At 42.2% G+C, this 22904-nt stretch overlaps 2 protein-coding genes across 2 annotated transcripts; both read right to left on the reverse strand.

Moving 5' to 3' along the window:
* Positions 1-1391: 1391 nt before the first annotated feature.
* cmya5 (cardiomyopathy associated 5) lies at positions 1392-12825 on the reverse strand. Its single transcript, XM_040155460.1, has 14 exons — positions 12352-12825; positions 10755-11400; positions 7608-10556; positions 5927-6022; positions 5506-5724; positions 5386-5408; positions 4996-5120; positions 4740-4874; positions 4215-4361; positions 3860-4001; positions 3355-3488; positions 3152-3269; positions 2891-3067; positions 1392-2800 (listed from the first exon to the last, which is right to left on the reverse strand). Exons 1-14 carry the CDS (start codon positions 12465-12467, stop codon positions 2548-2550), a joined length of 5280 nt encoding a protein of 1759 aa, XP_040011394.1. The 5' UTR covers positions 12468-12825; the 3' UTR covers positions 1392-2547.
* Positions 12826-13561: 736 nt separating this feature from the next.
* Positions 13562-20148, reverse strand: tent2 (terminal nucleotidyltransferase 2). The gene is made up of 15 exons (XM_040155462.1): positions 20075-20148; positions 19577-19731; positions 19028-19135; positions 18635-18890; positions 18410-18524; positions 18243-18331; positions 18068-18125; positions 17740-17806; positions 17561-17637; positions 17246-17374; positions 17097-17140; positions 16501-16637; positions 15341-15432; positions 15134-15213; positions 13562-15013 (listed from the first exon to the last, which is right to left on the reverse strand). Exons 2-15 carry the CDS (start codon positions 19693-19695, stop codon positions 14927-14929), a joined length of 1458 nt encoding a protein of 485 aa, XP_040011396.1. The 5' UTR covers positions 19696-19731; positions 20075-20148; the 3' UTR covers positions 13562-14926.
* Between the last annotated feature and the right edge of the window lie 2756 nt (positions 20149-22904).

A 22904-nucleotide genomic window follows, 5' to 3' on the forward strand; every position in this document is an offset into this window, starting at 1 on the left:
CTTCATCACTGCATTTTTCTTTTCAAAAAGTACATGATTCCACCATCCTCTAACTAAGCCAGTGCATCAATCTGTGCTATTGGGTGACTTGTTTTTCCAGTAATGAAAAATTCACTATTACCCACTGTGCCTCTCTGATTGTGTGATCAGTTGTATAGATGTTTGGAGGATAGAGAGCTCTTTGTCTGATTTTGGCTGTAGACATGGAAAAAAGGAGAGTAATGAAGCTTAGAGGAAATGATGTATACTTGAAATCAGATATTGTTCAAGTCATTGATAACGTGTGGGAGAGACTCCTGCTGAAACGTCTCTTGGCCGGCTATTTAATTGGTGCAGTAAAAGGAAATGAAGAGCACATTTGGATCTGTTGTCAATTTTGTTCTTAAAAAAGAAAATCTTGCGTGTTGCATATTTTCAACTGCAGTGATTTTTACGACACTACTGTCATGCCCTTTTTCTATTTTTCTGGGTTAGAAAAAAATATTTTTCAAATAAATCTTATCAAATAGTGTCAAATAACTGGTGATGAGATGAGGTACAAAAACAGGGCTGCAACGCCATATTCCCCGGCTTGCAGCAGTGAAACTGGGTCCTAACTTACAGGAGCAGAACCTTCTGAATTCTGCCATAATAAAAATTGTTCCAAATTCCCAGCCCAGTGTTCTCCACTGCAGGAAGGCAGAGAAGAGTGAGTTCCAGTAAAATGTGGCTGTCACTTTTCAAAGAGTTTTCCTTCAAGTTCCATCTTAGCAGTCCAACAGAGCACATGGAAGCCAGCAGCTGTTCCCTGATGGTCTGCATGTGTTTGTCCTCCACCCCTCTTCCTCCTCTCACTCTCCCTCCCCTCTCTGTTTCCCCAGAAATGAGGAGAGGTGTCAGAGGTGAGGGGGAAAAAAAAAAACATATGAGTGCCTGGAAAAATAATAACATAATAATTATGAAATGACATGTCCTCTGGAAAACCATATAGCTCTGGCAGCCAGGTGTAGGGACCACAAATCCACAGTAGCTGTAAGTCATAACAAGGCATCTGGAAGTCTAAATGTATGATAGATTTTGCAGACCTTGTTAGGATTGGTAGCAGAAATATATTCGACTGATTCCTGGCTGAGGTACCTTTGGGTAAACCGATCTAAACACATTTTTGTAAATGTAATTTGTGTATCATAGTTTTCACTCATTTTTAGGTTGATGATAATGTTCATTATATTACATTGCACTGTGTGTACTGGGTGATGAAAAGTACATGACAATGGGGTCTTCTAAGAAAAATGAAAATGAAAATATTCTATATAGAAATATTTTGATTTCTGTTTATCTCAGTGGTTGTTTGTCATATACCATCAATAACTGACAAATTACAATTGAGGCATCATTTTATTTGACACTACATCTCTGTGTTAGAGTTGTAGAGCATGTAATGTGTATGTCCACTCAATCTCTCATCTTAAGGTGCAGGTTTGCCACCAACTGCCCTGCATTTCATCCCTGAAAAAACTGGTCTTACATAATACAAGAGGACGAATAAATCCTTTTTGGAAACTTTTGAGCCAATATTACAGCTAATGGAGTCCTGAGGCCCTCTGGTGGCGAATGTATGTTATAGAACTAGTGAGCTGAGTCAAAATAATCAGTCAAGTTGTGCAAATAGAAAAAATAATCATGTTCATTCAGCTCGGATGAGAAAATCAGTTTACAAGACAGGGAAAAGAAAAACACTTAATCCGCGTTTGCCATCAGTTGCACATAACAAAATAGAGAGCTGAACACATCTGTTTACAAAGGTTATTTACACAAAATAGACCTATTCACAATATGAAACACAATTCAGAAAGTGCTACAGTATATCTTTTGGGGATATAAACTCAGTGTCTAAACCTTGGGGTGACAAAAGACTTGAATTATAACTTGTTTGTCTCAGTGATGCTACAACGCGTATTTGACTTCAATATGTTGCCAGAGCCTTTACTTGGTATTAGATCAGTACGGGTTTGAAGGAACAAGAGACAACTGCAAAGGAATAAATCATAGGACATTTACAAAACTGTCACTTTACGGACAAAATTACAAAATGATTGACAACATTTCACCTCTCCCTTGGCAAAACAAAGTACAAGACACTCACCTGTGAAAAAAATTTCAAGGCACACAGTTTCTATCCAGTTGTATTGCACACCTTAATTGCTCATTTGCATTACCTCTGTTTTTGATATATACACGACAGTTTCATTTCTGCTGCCAAAAAAAATTGACATGTTGAATTTAGTTCGTGTTCAATCAGAGAAAATTAGTTTTTAAATTGAGCTCTAAACTGATCAAGTCCCTTTTTACAAAAACAAACCCATCAATGAGGTCTCTTTAAACAACTGAGACCCAAGTGTGACTTCTGCCTTTACTGTGGATAGTATATTTTATGTCTTATCATATCGGCACCCTTCTCTGTAATGCAATAATGGTCATTTTAATCATTATAAAGTAGGATCATTCAGATTAACAAATGTCCAACATGACCTGTAAACTCTTCAGCATGGGAGACAGCTAGCAAAGCTAGCTTTCCTTGGTAAACTCCGGCAAATCCAGCACCATGCTGACCTCCAGGCTGCCCGGCATCTCCAGGGCCAGAGCAGGGTGGCACGGCTGGGTGAAGCGCTGGCTGAAGGTACCTAACAGCTGACCACTTTGGGCATTGTAGAAAGAAAGACGACCAAGCTGGTAATCCAGGAGAGTACCTACTCGCTCAGGCATCTCAATCACAAACACACTGGACTGAACGTCATTGTGCAGCAACTGATACGTGCAGCTGGAAAGACAAAGAGACCAAAGGTGGAAGTTTTAGACTAAAACAATGACCGAAAGTACCTTAGAAAAATCGGGGGACATTTTTGCATACCCTAATGGTGTAGGGATACAGTGCAAACACCACGACAGGCTGTTTTCTCCCAGTGAGCTGACTCTATCAGCTGTGCTGTATGTCACTCCGAGTCTGTAAGCTGTACTTCCTGACACAATTGTCTCCCAGTAGCAGTGCCCTCGTGCCGGCAACAACTCACCCAGAATGGATGGACACCTTGACGACACAGAAACTCTGGGTTACACAAATTCCTGAAAGGTTTCCTAGGGTAGGAGGTGATCGAAACTGTGTTAAACTCACTGTTTGTCTGTGAGCGGTGTGTTTTCATATGTGTCCTGGGAATAGTGCAGGGTGGTCCGGTCCACTGACAGCTCCAAAGCAGGGTGAGCTGAGGCTTTCAGCAGGTGGAACCTCGTCCCTGGAAAAAGGAACAAGTAACAGAAAAGAACATAAAAACAAAACAAAATACAAGTACAAAAACAGTTTAAGTGTGTGTTTTTTACCTTTTGTGGAAATGAGTGCAGCCTCGCTCTGTTCGCTGGATCCGGCCTTATTCACAGCCTTGATGTAAAACAGGTAATTCTCATTGGGCTGCAGGAGAACCCTCTGTTCACAGCTTTTGATACCTGAGATGGATCTAGGAGTATGTCGCACAAGCACACATTGCACACTCACGTTATTCAGCCTTTTTACAGCCAAAACTGTTAGTGTATGGGAATTTTTGTATGAAAAAGATTTTAGTCCAGCTAATTTTGGCAAAGTGTGTACTTATGGTTTCACATTTCTAATTTATAATTAGATTTTTTTTCCAAGTTGACCGCCCTTCCCAATGTGTTCAGTGTCAGAAATTCTAATTAAAAAAAGATTTTCAGAGTTAATCAGTGCATTTTTCTGTGATTCAGAATTTTCCAGACACCCTTCTGGTACTTATCAGGTGAAAACAATCACTATAACTGACCACAAATCCTAAATGATCCAGGTCTGATCAGCAAGGTTTTTGAGACCTACCTGAGCCCCTCTCCCTCCAGTTCATACTGGCGACAGTACTCCAAGGTGTAACTATCTCCGAGGGTCCGTTTTTGCCACCTCAGCGTGGCCGAATCCCACATGACACTACAGCGCTCTGTGTCAATCACTGGGACTGACGGAGCTGCCGGAAAGAGTACAAGGAATCTAAGACAACAGCAATCTACCCAGATCTACCCAGATAAACTTAGTTATGTTGTATGTAATACAACAAATATCAGCCTTGAACACGGACTTTTTAAATCTATCTAATACTACTACCAGTATGCCAGTGAAAATGAAAATGACGCTTCCAGTTTTATTAGACAAAGTTGTTTTCTCCAGTGTGTGGACTGACCAGTTGTGAAGGCGAGTCTCTCGCTGGGCAGGGAGCAGCCTGTATAGTTGACAGCCATCACCCACACCTTGTACGTCTTGTCAGGCTCCAGCTCCTCCAAGACACAGTAACTTTCCTTCACTGTCACACGGTACTCCTCCAACACAGCTGTGGACAACAACAATATAGATATGTACTACCTCTCTAAACCAAAAAAACTGAAGAAATTATTTTTTTCTGTAATCTTAAAACATTTCTCTATGATTAATATATTATGTCAACAAAAACTACACCCACTATAAATACTAGAAGATAATACACTAGAACAATATGACACTCATGAAAGACTTGTAATAAATAGACGATTGAATGAATAGTGCAATTCTCAACTGAAATATCCAATAGTTTATTTTTTTTCTCAGAATAGAACATCATTTAAGACAAAACCCCTTTTTATCAAGTTCAAGAGCTATAAGACTGAAGAGGATGACAAAAACAGAACTTCTCCCACCATTTTCCAGCCACTAGCATCCTTAAAGTATTTACCTCCTTGTGGATCCTCCATGCAGTAGACCTGGAAGCAGTCTATGATATCTCCAGGGTTGACTTTCCAGTAAACAGTGACACTGGTGCTGGTGGCTGAACCTGGTTCCTGGGGCTGCAGCGTGGGCCTCTGAGGCACTGAGGTAAAAACCAGGAGATATACAGCACATAGAGATTTATAACTGCCACATATGCATATGCACGTGACACTAGACTTTGGGTGTATCTGTAAAAATACGTATGCTTGTATCAGACCCACCTGGAATCCCCTTGCGCTGTGCAAGGTGTGAACTGGTAGTGTTGCCCTTGGCGTAGTCCTCGAACACCAACAGTCCCTTGGGACCCAGCTCCAGTGACATGGCTGAGTCAAGAGCTGCCCTTAGCCTAAACACACAACCGCAACATTAAAGGTTCTGACCACGACCACAAGTCCATGACAAAACCCTTCTTTGCTATAGGTTGAGCTTGGTATGTAGGCTGTTAAAGAAAATTTACCCTTACAATTCGCTTATCAGCATACTGGCATACTACCTGGGTTATAGCTCTGCAGGTCAAGCAACATGCTGGTTATCACTGTCTAGTAATATGTTATTACATAGTTGTTAGGAAACCACACTAGCTCACACTCCATTCACTGGAAGCATATTACCTTGCATTAATGTCTTCAGGTGACTAGAAGGAGAGCAGATTGAAGAGGGATTTATCCGAAATTTGATCACCAATCACATGATACCACTGATCAATTGGTCTTAGAAGCTTCAAGACTCACCCGTGCGTCAGTCTCAGCCTCTCTGGCCGTCGTCTCTAGAGTGGCCTTGGCTGAGTCAATATTCTCCTGGAAGGAGACGATCTGGTCATACAGCTGCTCCAGCTTAACCTTTTTCTCCTCCTCCATGCTGACGGACATGTTGTTGTACTGTTCCATCACCAGAGCCATCATCTCCTCATTCTGTGCCTGCATCGCTGACCCGCTCTCCACACACTGGTCCTGGTGGAGAGGACAGTGACAGCCAAGAGAGACATTTGATTTCATACATGTTCACAAGTGAAACAATGTCCTGCTAAAATGTCATGCCTTATGCTGGACTTTATTCACTCTGATTAATGTATAAAAATCGGATCGCACATGCTAAAAAGAATTATAGCCTAAGAGTATTAAATGTGAATGACACAAAGTGAGTGTGCTTTACCTCTACAGAGTTGTAGGCCAGCTCCAGTTCAGACACCAAGTCCTCAATGTTCTCTGACCTCCCCTGAAGCACCGAGATCCAGTCACTCAGCGTCTCCTGTTACACAAACAGTTACCCGTAAATTACCACATGTATATCCTCTGACAACAGTATACAACTGTGAACAGGCAAAATAAGCTTAAGCTCCACACTAAGAGCGGGAAAACCGGTGTGAGTGTGTAAGGGAGAATGTGTGTACATATTAACACAAATTCATGTCTGAAGAGGTGAAGGAGTGCATTGTACATTCTAGCTCAGAGAATTGGACTGGATACAGGTTTGCTAAGTTGTTTTTGTAAACTTGTCAGGATTGATTTTCCCCTCTGTGGAGTATCTGAATAGACTGGACTTCTTGGTGCTGAAGTCAGACTTGCATTATAGCTTTGATCTTTGTCTTATTTACAGTCCAGCTGTCAATGTTTCGCACATGCACTAGACCTGGTTCAGATATCATCTGGAAATGACATTTGATCATTCTCAGCTTGTTCCAGCTTTGATTTAGATGCCAGATACTTTACTGTGATTGTTTATCAAACACATGGCGAAATATCGCACTTCACTCACGTTGTCTAATGTATCCTCACAGAATTGCCGGAAAAATCCCACTGAAAACTGAATATTGTGTCTCCTGGTGAATGCAGCATCTTGTAGCGGAGTGAGGAGCTTTTTCTTATTGTTTTAATAAGGCAAGTTTGCCCATGAACTTGCAGGTTACAAACTGGCTTTTGGAAAACTACAGGCAAAAGAAAACAATTTTTTTTAGAGTGCTAGGAGTTGCTATAATGTTAATACAGAATTATTTATTTATTCGTTTATTTATTTTATTTTATTTTTTAAAGGAGATGGCTGAACCTGTGCTGACTGAGCGGGACAGCAAGGGAAAACAGTGTGTGTGAACAAATCACATCTCAGTCTCCACTTGATGATGACACACTGGACCTTTCCACCCATCAAAGTAGAGCATTACATCACAACAGTTCAATGTGCTTGGTCGCAGGCTGCCAGCATGAATGGAAAAGTTATAGCTGACTTATTTAGGACCAGTTTATTGTTTGATGACCCAAACTAATACCAGTAAAGTGTGTGTTGATCATAACCCTATGTTGTAATAATGCTGGTAAAAGGCAAGAGGATGAGCTGCTATTCGATTACAGCATGCCATCTGTCATCAAAACTGCTGCAGTGTCATTTCAGCAGCAGCCCACTTAGAACGATCAAATATCTGAGACACACTGTGAACTCTCTGAGGCCACAGATGGAAAAGAAGGAAGGATGGAAGAAGATGTTGTCTGATTGGACAAAAATTATGATTTAATCTCCTCATATAAACAGCAGCGTTCTCCTCTTCATCTATTCAATTTATCATATCCTATAAACGATGCTTACTTTTTTTTCATTTTAAAAGAAATAACCAAATTTTCTCACAGAGAGACAGAATACAGGTTTTCCCCAAAATGATGAATCAAAGAATAATTCTCAAGCCTAATGTGAGATTGCCAACATATATCACCGTTTTCACAGACTGAGTAGGACTTCTCACCAAAAAGTAAACTAATCTTTATTTGTAAAAAAAAATCTCATTGTGAAATTTAAAACCACTCTATATACACAACACATGCAAAATGTGCATTTATTACACTACCTTGATTTCCTCATAGGCTTTGTCCACAGCAGTCACCTCATGGCTGTGATGCTCTCCAGAAACGCAGCTGTCCTCTGATAGCAGACATCCACAGGTGAAACAGAACCAGTCCATTCCTTGCAGCTCAGCAGCCAGTCGGGCCTGAATCTCCTCCTCTGCATCAATGATTTCATAGTCAGCCTCAATGAGTTCTTCTTCTGGGGACAGTTCAAACACATTCCCCTCCATCTCCATCCCCAACTTCATCCTGTCTTCTCTGTCCTGACCAGACTCAGGTCTTGATTCCTCTGCATCTCTCTGTATTTCGGGTTCTGGCATCTCCTCTGCATCCTGTTTAGATATCAACTCGTATTCAAGCTCCTCGGCAGGCACTTCTGGAGCCTCTGCATCCACCTCACCTTGCTCCATCTTTTGCCCTATATCTTCTCTGTGCAGATCAATATCTGGACCTACATCCCCTTTAATAATGATTGCTTCTGGGGCATCTTCCACGTTGTGCGTCTCCGCCCTTTGTTCTACTTCTGCTTCTTCTGCTAGTTTCTCCTCTCCGTGTAGCCCACATAAATCCTCCGGGGGAGTAAAGCTCCTCAAAGGGGAATACACAAACTCATCTTCTTCGAAGTCCTCCTCCATCTTCTTCTCCTCTGTGTCGGCCTCCTCCACAGGTGCAGGTGGTGAGTACTCCCTGTCTAAGTCATTTCTGGGTAGTTCTTCCACCTCTACACCAACTTCTGGTTCTACTTCCAACTGAGGCTCTGTCTTTATTTCTTCAGTCGGTGTAGGAATGTCCTCAGGTGCTATGAGACGTTCACATGTGCTATCGGGTTCAGGGATAGCTTTTGCATCACTTGTGGTCTGGTCTGACCACTGACCAATATCAATGTCCATCTCTACAGCTTGTCCTTTGGGAACAAGGAGGACTAACTCATCACCTACATTCACCGCCTCCTGAACAACAGGCCCAGTGTCCTCTGTTGGTGCTTTAGCTTTAGCTTTGACTTCAGCTGTCAGCTTTGTTTTGTCTGATTCACTATCTGACTCCTCTTGTTGATACTGGAGGGGTTCAAGGGTTTCATGATACTTCTTATCCGAATCTGTCTTGACTATCTCTTGCATCTCACGTTCAATTACTTCACTTAAAATCTCACTTTTAACCTCTGACCCCTGATCAGCTTGAATAATAAATTCAGGCAACCGATTCTCAGCTGCAGCTGTTTCCCCTTTCAGAGCTTCATGTTCTTTTTCTCCTTCAGGAGCTGCTTTTTTAACATCTGTTGTCTCAGCCCTTGTTACTTCCTGAAGATCAACCTGAACTTGGGTTTGAATCTCTTTTTTGTTCCCTCCTTTTTCAGTGACATCCACTACTGCGTTTACTCCACAGTCACAGTCGGCGGTGGCCTCAACAGGTGCAACATCTTCAGGAGCTACTTCTGCTGCTCCTTTTTCCACACACAGTGATATTTCAGCTGATGTCTCTATTTCACCTGAGGGCTCAGTGGAGGGGAGCATTTCGCATCTCACCATCTCAGGTTCTTTGACTAAAACTGAGGCCCCTGGTTTGGCCTCGGTTCCTACTTTCTCATCAGCAGCCACCATCTGAGTGTCAGTAGCTGCCTCCCCAGACAAGCCAATTTCAGTGGTTTCTGTTTGTATTTCTGATTTAGTGTCAATCTTTGGCACCTCACTGCTTGCAGGTGCTTTTATTGCTGTTTCCTGTGTAGCTTTTACATGCACTTCAGCTGTTGGCTGGGTCCATGGCTGCTCGGTTTCAATTACATTTCTTTTGTGCTCTTCTTTTTGATGCTCCTCACTCCCTCTCTCTGTTTTTTCTAATTTTCTGTCCACCTCTTGAATTTCAGGAAGTGAGTCATCAGTGCTGCTCTCAGCAGGCTCAGCCTGGTCTCTTTTAATCTCATGTTTCATTTCCTTACCCTCCACCTGATCCTCTGTCAGTTTAGACTCCTGAATTGATTCTTCTGAGGCTTCTCTGGCAGCCTGCCCTTCAGTCACCATGCAGAGTTGTAGTTCCTCCCTCTCCTTTTCTGTTTTTGTTATTATTTCTCTTTTCTCTTCAAATGTTGCTGATTGTAGATCTTCACTCCTGTCTCCAGCACTGACCTCCTGAGTCTTTGTCTTGTCCTCATCTTCTTCTTTGACGACCCTTGTGAGACATCCTGTCATTTCAAACTTACTCTGTGACCACACCATCCTCCACTCCCTCTTATCCTCCACTGACTCTGGTTGAATCTCCTCATTTGGAGTTTCATCCTTCAAAATAAACTTCTCCAGGTACCCCTCCGGCTCCTCTGAATCTGACAAACATCTCTTATAAGACTTCTCAGATGCCACACTTTCTGCCTCTGAGTATTCCTCGTCACTCTTCCTCCTCTCACCTACAGCATCCTCATAAAGGTCAGAGTACATGAAAGACATGGCGGTGGGCTCCTCCAGGAGGATGGGGTCAATGATCTTTGGGGGTCCGGGGGAGATATAGATGGGTGTGAGGATGGTCTCTTCACTCCCAAACAACACTGAACCACTCTCCTTCATTGATCTCTGGCTCTCTTGTCTCGTTCTCATCCTTCCTCCACCCTCCGCCTCTTCGTCGTCTCTCCGCTGCTGTAAATCAGCAGGAGCTCCTTCTCCATAGAAGACCTCATCCAGGTGTTCCCCCACTATCTCGACATCTGTAACAAAGACAAAAGAGTCTTCTGATGCAGTGGGGCTGTCTCTGGCTGTCTCCTTAGGGGTTTTTTGCTCCTCTGTTTGGGCTTTCACTGCAGGCTGTTCTGCCTCCTCCTGCAGCTCTGGAGCTTTTTCTCCAGGGACTGCTTCATCCAAAAGGGTAAACTTCTCGAAGTAGTCAATGTCACTGGTGCGGTCTCTCTGAGTGGTTGTGTGTCCAGATTCTTTGTCTGCTGATGGCTGAGAAGAATCTTGCTTTGAGGGCTGTGGAGAGATTTAAATGAGCAATTCAATCCATAGGGGACATTGTAATGTTTAAATAAAACAGGCATTTTATTGGAAAAATAAATATAATAATTTATGTGAATGGCAGGACAGGTCAAATTTAATCATAACTGTGTTAGAAATTAAAGATCCCATTATTATAATCATTATAATAACAATGATCGATCTGATAAATACCTCTTGGTGATCCTGTATTTCCACCTCCTCTGGCAGAACATGATTCTGTTGCTGTGTCCAGTACTTGTGGTCGCGGGACCTGATCTTTGGAGTCTGGTCCAGATAGGACAAATTATCCTGCAGCTCTGTGCTCTCCTCCTCATCCACAGTGGGAAGTTTGGAGGGGACTCTGATGTTGAGAATCTCATAACCCTCTGAAATCAAACTAAACAATTGCTGGTCTTTGTTTTTGATTTCCTCCAAGTCCGACTCTGTTTCAGTTTTCTCCTGTTTTACATTGGGGAGAGAAACCTCTGCCATCTCCAGTCTCTCCACTCCCAGAGCTGAAGCCGATCTTGAGCTACCAGGTCGGCTAAGCCTGTCCCCCAGCCTGCTGCTCCTTCCTCCAGACCTTGTCCTCCTGCGGACTATTTTCTCCTCATCAAAGACGATGGTGATCTTTCCTGCAGCTCCAGAGCCCTCCATGCTGTAGGCTTCAGAGATGGAGCTCGTTTCAGAGGCCCAAGGAGTAGAGCAGCGGCTAGAGGCCGTCTCCCAAACAATACCACTGTCCTCGCTCTGAACTGTTACCATGGAAAATGCTGGATCCACCATCAGGCACTGGAGTTTGGGCTTCACCGACTGGTCCTGGACAATTTCTCGCAGACTGAAGGGGGGAGGAATGGAGTAGAGTTAGAGGAAGGAGAGCAGGCTTTTTTTTTTCGTTCAAGAGAAGAGGAAGGCCATGACTAAACAGTCTAACTGCAAGAGGAGATCCTTTTGGCACAATTAATGGAAATGCAAGCAGAGAACAAACCAGTAAATCAAATTAAAACATATCTGAGCAACATGTGCCAAAATTCACATTTTCCAGCACTGAGGCAAGTTAGAAAATCTAAGCTGAAAACAAGTTAACACTCGCTGATCTTGTCTCAATATGATTACTTGTGAAGTGTAGATCTCCGGTATTAGACCAGGTGTCTGGTGCCAGGCTGCCAATGTAAGTGATGAGCTGAAAAAATAATGATCAAATGTGCTCTGAGCTGTTCCTCCTGCTATGAATACAGCTCAATCCCTGCAGGGTTACAGCAAGGTGACGTCCCAAAGCGTCATTCATGTAATATTAGAGAGGAGATGCCTGGACTTCTCAGATACATCCAACATATCAGTGTCTTCTACTATTTATGATATGGCAAGGATAGCTCGAGCACCCAGAATGAAACATGATAAATGAGATGCAAAATATGTAACGGTGAATAATATCAAATATTAGAATAGAGCCACCTGCATTGCCACGCTGACAATTCCTTGTTTAAGCTGAAGAACAGATGATCATATAATGGATTTATTGACATTAATGGAGCACTGTTTTGTGTAACATAGGTACACCTGTCCAGTCACATTCTCCAGGCAGAGATAAGACACAGCTTTTCTTTTATTTCTCTAAAGCAAAATATTTCTGAGACAAGAAGCCCAGAAACAAGCAGTTTCTCAGACTCCATTCCATTTATTCATGGTAAGATTTCCCAGCAGAAAAGACAGCCCTTTACACAAAGACAAAGTAGATCCAGAATTGAAGTTATTCAGAGTGCAAGGTTGAGACAACTGAGTAAAGCACCTGTTTTGCAGTTCCTCCACCTCATCTTCATCATCCAGGCTGATGGCTTCTGAAGCTTCACACTGAAACTCCTGCAGCTCTCTCATTTCCGAGTCCAGACTCCCACATTCCTCCATCTTGGTAATATCCTCCAGCTCTCCCTTTGCAGTTCCCAGTGATGTTTTTCTGTGTATTTTAGAGTCCTCTAGTTTTCAACCAGTCTGAATTCGGAGGAGTTGGTCTGCCTGTTTGTGTCATTCTAAGTCAGGAGCTGTCCATCTGACTCAGCGACGGACAGAAATAGACTGAGTGGGGAATGAAAAGAGGGGAGTGGAGATAGAGAAGGGCAAACCAGTGAGAGAGGGTAGGTTTCACTGGCTGTTAAGTTAAGCACGCTAACAACTAACTCTAAGAAGAAGTTGGATTTTCAACATATGATTTGAGATTGTTATAGATCTCAGAAAATCACCCTTATATTGTTCTTGGTGTGTTCCAGTGTCTTAACAGCTGACTGGGGCAATCTGACTTTAAGATCAAAATCCCATTTGCTAAGTTAAATATAGGCCATGTGCTGAAACAGTACCCCCCAGTGCCCCTGCTTCTGGTGGCAACACTAAACAGATCCACGCACACACGCGTATGGTAAGGGATCTACCCCCTAGCATTCTTGGCCCTATGCAGAAGTCATAGAACTAGGTGTAATAGGCGTCAAACCACCAAACAAAAACCAGTGAGCACACTGGCTGCCAGAGGAATCTACAGAGAACACTTGAACAAAAGGTGTGTTCATTTTATAATCTTTTTCAAGGCCTGTGAATCACAAGCACCTGTAATGTATTGAATGACAACAGAGCTTCTGATAACAGAGGAAAAACTGCATTAAATCGAGGAAACCAAAATGACACCTGCTTTCAAAATATGAGTTCGACTATCAGTTCGAGATCTATGAGATAGTAAATTGTGGTTAAGGTCAATGTCTCTATGCATAGCTCCTGTGAATAAAATCTTGTATGTTGAAATTTAACTGCAAGGTGAGCAAATATAATACCGTGTGATTGGTCAGTAAGTGTTTATTGTTGAGTCCTGTTTACATCCCATACCCCAGAATGGACCATTATACCATTTTGCATAAGATATTACTTTAAAACATATAAATAAGGTTACCACCTAACCTTACTTTGTCAAATACATTGTCAACACATGGGAACATGAATGACACCTGCAAAAAAGAAACCAGTGTACAATTTAATATGATTTTGGCACTTCTATTAGCAAAGCCAAAATTTCAGAGGGCTTCTCATGGAGCTCAAAATATTAAGTGAAACAGTCATACATCTTCAGAGATTTAATTTTTTAAATAAACATTTAAAAGTTAGTAATTTACAAAATGCACAAAAAGAGCTGAGGAAAAACATAAACCAAAGATGAATGAAAAAAACAGAGTCACACTCAAAAGTGTGAATTCTGCAATTAACTTATGTATTAAGTGAAATGAAAAATGAGTGAATAACAAATCAGGTTTTGTCCAAATAAATCGAGCAGATGTCGAACTAAAAAGACACAGTATAGGTTTGTAACCAGTTGAGGGAAAATAACACAACACATCATGATCAATGATAAAGGAGTGGAAATATCCAGTCTGGCGTCTCTGCAGCCCTCAAGTGATCACCCTCAGAGTCATTTGAATAACGACACTAACTTAAACATCACTAATAATAATAATAATAATAATCTCAGCTTTCAGATGAGCTTAGAAATTTAAAGATAGTGATGATGAAAAAAAGAGAGGGCCTTTGATACAGCGGCAGAAGAAAGTGTCTATATGTTTAAGCCCACAACAGCTTCACTACTGACCTAGAAAAATAGAAAAAAGGCTTTGATGTTACAAGTTGGTCCAGACAGGCAATATATATACTGTACATGTATGTGGCAGAAACAAATTGGCATCTTCCATTATGACTCTGTACAGTATGGCTCTAACAATGTGGATGTAACTAAACCTGAGTTCAGAGGAGAGAAACATGACCGAGGCTAGTCTTTCAAACCTACACACTGTTGCTTCCATTTAAGCTAGCTTCAGATATGGGCAGGTTGCAGGTGTTATTTTGTGTCTCTCATATACTTAATAAACTTGGCTTCCTACCAAGAATGCTCTGTGCATTCGGAAAGAGGGCGGCATAGCAGCAATAACCATCTCTAAAAATGCAGACCATTATAATCCTGCTTCAGTGGAGCATTTCTCTGTCACAAGTATAAGTAACATGTTTTGATTTCAGAGCCCTCTGTTGTCACTCCACAAATATTGTATGTTTTCTTCCACTCTCGCCTGCTGGAATATTACGTTACATAAATTTGGCAAAGGCGGCAAAGCAATTGACAGAGCAGTATATTCAATAGGTACTGCCACAGGACACGCATTATGTGACCGATATGGAGGCAGCCAGATTTTTCAGAGTCCCAGAACCTTTCTGGCCGTGAGGTCTGGAGGCAGCACAGCTCCTCTCTCAGCACATCCCAAAGGTCTTTCACCATTTCTGCGCACAGGCCTATCTTGAGGTAGAAGACTCCAGTCAGCTCGTCTAATTAGAGGAACCCCTTATCTCCTGGATGACTCCTTATTAATGATGGCTCTGACTGGGAGGATCGAGTTCAGGTCATTCCTCTCCTTTAGTATTCGATATGACTGCGCAGACACAGAGAGATGAGAAGAAGGAGGATTATGAATAACTCATAGCTGGCCCACAGCGGCTAATGGGAAGAAAGAAAATATGAAGGGAGCACAGTTATCAGGACTGGCATGTACCTCAGCAAACTGAGCTTTAATGGCATCAAACTTGATCTTCTCATGGACTGCCCTGGCGACGTTATTTCTTTCAAATGGCTCTAAAACACAAGGAATCGCTGTCGCTCACCAAGTATGTAGCATTACTGGGGACATTTCTTACACTGATGCTCCAGTCATTGTTAAGCGGTGGTGGCTGTAGCATGTAATGTCCACTGAAATGTTTACCTTCCACACATATGTATTTGTTTCTCCAATCTTGAGAATTGGTCTTGGTCAAAGCTCTGGCCTCTCGTACAGAGATCACCTGCTTATCCCACCTGCAAGACACAGAAAAGGGAAACATTTAGTTCTTATTAGACTGAAAATAAACACAATGACCAAGGTCCTGAAGGACCATACCAATGGCTTTGCATATTTTATTTAAATCAGCTACAAAACACTTTACTGCCAGCAAACAAAGGTGAAGTTTTTCAGATAGAGTCTGTACCTTCCAAGTATCTGTTGGTTTTGGTTTAATCAGTGCAGTATAAAAACAGACGCTGAGGAAAGATAATAATGTCACGTAGCACTCTTATTATTCGTCAAAGTTACACGATTGTCATGTGATGATATGGCAAGCAACAAAAGTTTTGCAAACTCATTCTTGATGGACCATAAAAACACTAACAGAAACTTGACATATTTTCCTTTTCTGTACAATGTTTGCCTATTGTCTGTCTTGCGATTCTAAAAAGTCTTAAATGTTGGAGCTTCATTCAATGCATCAAATTCAAGGTACAAAAACATATTTTTTTTGCACAAAAAAAAAAGAAAGAAAAAGAACTACAATGAAATATTCACTGTGACAGATTTCAGTTTTTGCAAGTTCGACTGTTTAGTTTGTTGACATGCATTGGTTGCAACAAATGGTTGGCATAAAGGTTCGAAAAATGTGCTAATCGTGTACTTTTTTTTGTTGCTTTTTTCAGCAGTAACGTGAAGGGCAAAAAAAAGCAAAATCACTAAACCAAGACTGACCTGTTTGAGTGATTGATACTGTAAAATGTAAAAATCAATGCATATTTGTATGGTGAGTTTCAGTTTAACACTTGTGACTGTGGCATGGCACAGTAACACACATACTGCAAACACAGTGATCGTGGTATGTCATGTTAGTGCTGTGTAAGGCCAAAGGTCCCACCTGTTCCTGCCTCTTACCCAGAAACATGAGACCAGAGAAGAGGATGCAGGATAGAGGAAGGAAAAGAGAGACAGGGGACTGGAGAGCGAGAAGAAGTTGGCAACAGGAGTGGGAGACGGGGAATGGGAGCAAGAAAAGGAGCAGGCAAAAGAACCAGGGGTGCATGTGAAACACTAGACCCAGTAATGTGATGTCCTTGGGATACCTGAAGTCTGTGGCATAGTATTTTAAAAAGCCCAGAAGCAGCTCTCCCAGAGAAGACTGGTTTCTTGAGACGTAGGGGGGGATGTGTTTGGGCCCCTCTGGAACCATGTCGATCTCCATGAAGGGATTAAAACACTCCTGAAAATCAAGGCGCAGGACAAACAATCAAAAATGAGTGACACTGCCACTTAGAGATGTGTGAAATGGTTTACTGACATCTTGATGTGGATAATAACCTCTCAAAGTGGAGAGTTAAATATAAACATATGTAGAGAACTTTGCTTCTGGTGTGTTGTCCACAACACTTTTTCTTAATAATAAAATAGATTCTTTGTTTGTGATGGTTGAGGCAAAGTTCAATTGGTGTAGAATTGTGTTTTTACAAAAACAGACAATAAAAATGTGAAGAAGTGTCGGCAAGCAATTTACTTCTTGTACTTCCTGACATTTCGCCTGTCGAACATACTATTTGGCCTCTTAAACTGTTGGCTATTCACAAAAAAAAGTTTCCAGTTGCAATTATTGTAATTGATAAAACGGCTGAACTGCTGTTGGAAATGAGATTTCTGTGACTGCAAAAAAAATGAAGAAACTCACTGGGTAGTCCCTCTGTAGAGAGGGTAGGACAGGTTCTTTAAGAGCTGTAAAGAAAACAACACATGCACATACATGATGAGATTCACTATAAGTCAAAGGTACAAAAGGAAATGACAAAAGATTTTGTCTGTGTGTGTGATATTACTGACTCTGGAGGTAATGCAGAACCATAAGCACCAGTGTGTAGCTGCTTAACGTTCCTTTGCTGGCATCATTGATTTGATTGTGCCGTGCCCACTTCTTGACGACAAGGATCATGGGTCTTATCCTGAGATCAGCTGAGGGGGACCACACAAGCAGGTCAAAACAAGAAACTTCTTTGCCTCCCTTTCAAGAAACAACTGCACTGCACGAGGTTGGACTAATAAACAGAATGAGCAGTCACAGTTAAAGCTGAATTAAGAACAGACAGATGAATTTTAAAAAGTTACTGGCACAGAAGTCGAAATATTAGTCTCACCCACCATAAGCGTAACTCCTCAGAAGGAATGTGTTTCTGATGCCCACTGTGTTGTTGATATTCAGATCGAACTCCAGATCACTAAAGGCGGGAAGAGTTGTAAAAGAGTCACAATAACACTTATCTCTAAATTTGATGATGTCGTAAACACAGGCTTCAACTGCTGAACTGTTTTACTCCTACCTGCCTTTCTCTCTGAACCTGAGGATCGGCACTTTGGCTCTGATCAGCTGAGTCCTCTCTACATACACTATAAATCAAAACAAACATCATGAGATTTAATGGTAGTTTCAGTTTCCTCTCCTCTAAACCTGAAACTCCTTTTTCACTGGGTAAAAAGCTCCACCTAGTGGAGTCTGAGGCAAAGCTAAATAAGAAGTTAGATAGTAAGACAGTAAGACAGTGTCTCCAACCACGTTCAAAAATCTTCGAATTTAATAGTAGACAAATAAATAATATACTATTCTAAATGATTTGATATTTGCAAAATTGTTTTTTTTTTATTACTCACAGAGTGATTTAAACAACCTTTGGAGGACAGAGAGCACATGAATAGGATCAGGTCTTTTCTGAAACAAAAAACAGAAAAAAAAAATGTGCAGGTGTTCAAGAGGAAGTGGGTATCTATGACTGCATATGTTACACATATACAGTGACATTCACTGCAAAGAGTCAGAAATACTTACATTTCCCTTCAGGACCAGACAGAGATCAGCATCGCTGCTCCGGCAGCCCAATCCATTCATAGAAGATCCAGTCAAGTAAAGCCGTGCCACTGCGAGAAACACATTTAGTGAATAAGAAAACACAACAGAAAGTCAGAGCAGTAGTGACTGTATACAGTCATACACACCTGCATAGACACGTTGAATGTCTTGCTGCAGCCGAGCTCGAAACATTTCCTTCCGGCTCAAATCTGAAGATTGCTGCTGGCACGCCTCAAAAAGCTCCACCATCTGATCGCTCAGCTGAGGGCACAAACACATGCAGCACTAACTAATCCAAAGCATACCTACGCGTTTACACACATAGTCAGACTTGATGTATGTTAGGCCAGATTTAGGCTATCTGAGTGTACCTTGTCCTTAGCGTAGGCCTGCAGGCTGTTGGAGCTTTCTGGGACAGCCGGCACCTGAGGGCGGGGATGGGAGTGTGGGCTGGGATAAGAGTAATCAAAACCAGAGAAGGATGATCTTGAGGACCCAGCCACCACTTGGTCAGGGCGACTAGGGGGTGGAGGAGCCCGAACTGAAGGGGAGCCTATCCGTGGATGGGGAGAGGAGTCAAGTCGTTGGCGCTTCACAACATGGGAGCTGTATTCATCATTCTGCCTCCTGGAAGAAGGATAACGATAAGGAAACATGTGACAAGACATGTTAAAAGGCAAACGGTCAAAAAATGGAGGCAAGTTTAAAGACACGGAAGATCGAGACAGATTATTCAGCAGTGTATAAATGAGAAAATGACATACTTGCGCCTGTTGGTCATAGTTGGTGTGTGAGGAGGAGGGACTGGAGAGGTGGATGGTGGGGGTTTCCATTCATATTGAGGAAACCTCGCTAGTCCAGGAACATAGAACCTACCAAAACACCAGCACATATTACCGTATAGGAGTAACACATGTACAGAAAACACTCTCTGGCCAGTCTCTGTTGTGTTAAATGACAGACTCCACATATGAGAAACATCATACAATCTGATTAAACGACAATGAAGTCAAATTCATCACTATTGTTTCTCTGAATAAAAAATTGCAGGTTATTATAGGCATATCTCAGACACTGAGACACTACAATCTTCATGGCTGGACAGTCTGTTGTCAGAGGTTACAACGACCCCTTGGAGTTATTCCAAAAGATAATTTATCAGTGGATCAGCAGCTCTAGAAATATATTTAGGTAAGGTCCACCACAGGGACACAGGAGAGTCTATTAAGCAACCATTTGTATGTTTACTGCTATTTTACTGATGCTGCCGATATCCAGCACACGGATGCAGTTAGTTTCTTCGTCAGCCTCACCTGTTGACACCCGACAGGCTTTGGTGGTTGTAATCGTAACATCGGGGCACAGGGGGTGGCGGGTACAGTCCGTTACTGTAGGCTGACCGGCCCCTCGGAGCAGCGCTGCGGGGGAACATGCTGCGAATCTTCACGGAGCTCCAGCATCAACTCCGCTGAGAGAACACCAAAGAGCAACATGAACAGTCGGCGGAGTCGGCGTTTAACGGAGAACTGCGGCACTCGAAATCACTGAAATCTTTCACTCGAAAGAGTGACGAAAAATCCAGGAAAAGTTACAGAGGAAATCGAAACTTATCAGTGATCAGTGTAGCAAGTTAGCAAAATTAGCTCGCGTTAAACAGCGCCTAGCTAGCTAATTCAAACGTCGTCAACCCTACTCTCTAAATATTAAAGACTTTTCTCTGCGGATTTATATGAGGAGTTCGTCGATGGGAACGTGTCGCTAAATGTTGAGAGTGTTTACTCAAAACTGAACCCGTAGTCTGTAACACTTACCAAATTTCATGTCACATGTAAACAAAACTGAAGGTGCTAATACTGTGGGTACATACTTCCGCATTGATGTCATGACGTACTGGAACTCCATTTAAAGGGGACGTAGCCACGCGTTAGTTAAAGGAAGAATCCACCCAAAACTTAATAAATTTATTTATTAATTCTCTGTGCTGTATCAATAATATTGGACAGTGAAATTGAAAAAAAAAGCCAGTACATCAGGATTTTGTGGTATCTATGTGAATGTATGTGTGTACTCTTAAAAAAATTGTTTGAGACAATTTTGCATATCCAAATGAGTTTCATTTGAATGTGAGCTTACAGCGGTGAATCAGATAAGGCCGTATACCAGTAAAATCCCCATGGCTGCTGTCATGTTGTCCATTACCCATTGTCCGTTATGAAGCTTCAGTTTTTATCACCCATCTCTGGTGTTCCGCTGATGGCCTGAATTGCTTACCCATTTAAACAGAGCTTTTCAATGTTATAATCATAACAGGCATGGTTTAAAAAAAAAATAAATCTATTTTAGGGTGGGTTTGCCACCTGAAAAGTCCACTACATGTCCACTATATTTCAGTGACAAGATATGAATGGTGAGAACATAATAGGACAGTCATTATTGTAAGCGGACATTAAATCTACATAGATCTACACAGTAAATGAAAGCGATTTCATGAGCCTCATAGACTTCAAATACATCATTTTTGTAATAGTATTTTTGTATGGAATTTTATGTCACTGTGGTAGCTTTGTGAGTTCTGGGTCATAGACTAAGCTTATACGTGTGACCCAACATTATCAGTTTATCAATACTTGATGTACTGACATTTACGGGAGACTGCTGTGTCCTCAGATTCTTGTTCTTGTGGTTACTCTTAAATTGACTGGCTGGAGCCATGGCGCAGAAGCATATTTACATCAGATGAGGCCTTCCTCAACAGAGGTATTTCCTCACAACCATGAGATTCAGAATTAGATATTGTCCCTAAATCCCCTTTTGCTGACTACTTGACTAGCGAGCTCATAATACATTTAAAAACAAAAACTCATAAAGCAGACCCTCGCATAGTAATAATAACACTGCACAAGACCAGAAGATGATAAAGAATCGCATGCACAAGTATGACATATATTCATAAATGGTGCAAAATTCCGTCACTTTAAAGAAAAATGTAGAATACACTGTTTTCTATTTTTCAGGCTGGCAAAGACAATTGACCTATTGACAGACACTAGCCCAAAGAACTCATGGAGTATGAACCGGGTTATTTAATGGGTTGTTTATTATTAAACTGCGGGATATGACAGAAAGCAATGACCTGTTCACTGGACATAATAACAGAAGCCTCGCCTTGGGCTGCTGGTGTTTTCAGAAAATCTGGGTATGAAAGTTGGAAATTACATATTACTGCCTTGACATAGAATTTCTTATAGCTCTCGGTGAGTAGGCTACTTCCCAATAAACTTTTTATAAAACAACAAAAAAACATCAAATGTCATCGGTCCCTTGGGCACCGAGTGACGTCACTGCGGAGGACGGTGTCGTGACGTAGGCAGTTCAATACTGACACTGATCTGAGTGGGAGGGAAACGGATGCATCGGCCAGACGTGGAGCTGCTGGGGGGGGTGCGCACATCGGGGTCTGTGGATGGGCTTAGATCAATAAAGCGCATCTACAGCTACAGCACATGAGCTGCAGAATAATTTGATCTATGCAAACGACTCCACATACCAGCATTGATAAGGAGGGCCGGAGTTTGTCACGCAAATCAGTAAAAAAATAAATAAAAAAGCATCAATTGATGTTGCAGAAGCACAAGACATTACTTCATTACTTTAGGTTTAGTCCAAGAGCTAATTTAGAAAACGGCTTAATTATAAAAATGCACTGGTAATAGTGAATGTGTGGAATAGCTGTGAAATAGCTGTAGTCTGGGCGAGAGTGGGGGTGTAGCCTGTGAGCCTATGGTAATGAGAGAGAGAGAGTGAGAGAGAGAGAGAGAGAGAGAGACGCGGGTGGACAGTGTGATGCTGTGCCTTATCTACTGGCTAAATGAGGGTTGTCTTTCCCAGTTCAGACAGCCGGGCTTCTCCACCCTTTCAGCGAGGATCTGTAACATACACGACAGCAGCAGGGCGCCCGTCGGATCTTCATTGGACTCTGCGCTGGATCTCCCACCGCGCTGCTCCTGCTCCTGCTCCTGCTGCTGCTGCTGCCGCCGCCGCCGCCGCCGCTCCATCACCAAACCCTGAACGCCACAGCAGGAGGGGGAGAAGCTCTGATTTCCGGGCCATGTGCGGAACGACATGTATGTGTGAATTCGCACGGTGACGGCGGAACGGGGGAATGGAGCAGCTGTCATCGAATTCCTGCACACGCACCGACGGTGATAAGGGGGAGCCTGCCGTGTAGAGAGAAGACCTTCATACGCAGCAGCCAATCCGAGAGATTCGTTTTTATTCCCGGCGAAAAGGATCAGTGGTCAGGTGTCGCCTTTCATTTCAATCACAACAATGGGGTAAGTGTGATTATTACCCCACAGGCTAACTGAGTTCCTTTTTCCTCGTTTCTGTATTCATATCAGCTGCGGCCGCCTCACACGCTATGAACTTCCCTGCCATGGAAACCACACCACGCATAACAAAATTATGACCCAGGTGTATGCGTAAAAATGTCTCTGTCTTAACAAGAGGGTGATGGTGGATGCATAGTTCAGCTATAGGCTGTTTGACATATGTGGTTGAGTAGTGATCCTCTGATGGCCTTGCTGTGCTGCACAGGAAAAACAACAAATTCCGAGGCATATAATGAAGCAACTCTAGCCT

Source organism: Xiphias gladius, chromosome 19 (assembly GCF_016859285.1).
Source record: "Xiphias gladius isolate SHS-SW01 ecotype Sanya breed wild chromosome 19, ASM1685928v1, whole genome shotgun sequence".
NCBI lineage: Eukaryota > Metazoa > Chordata > Actinopteri > Istiophoriformes > Xiphiidae > Xiphias > Xiphias gladius.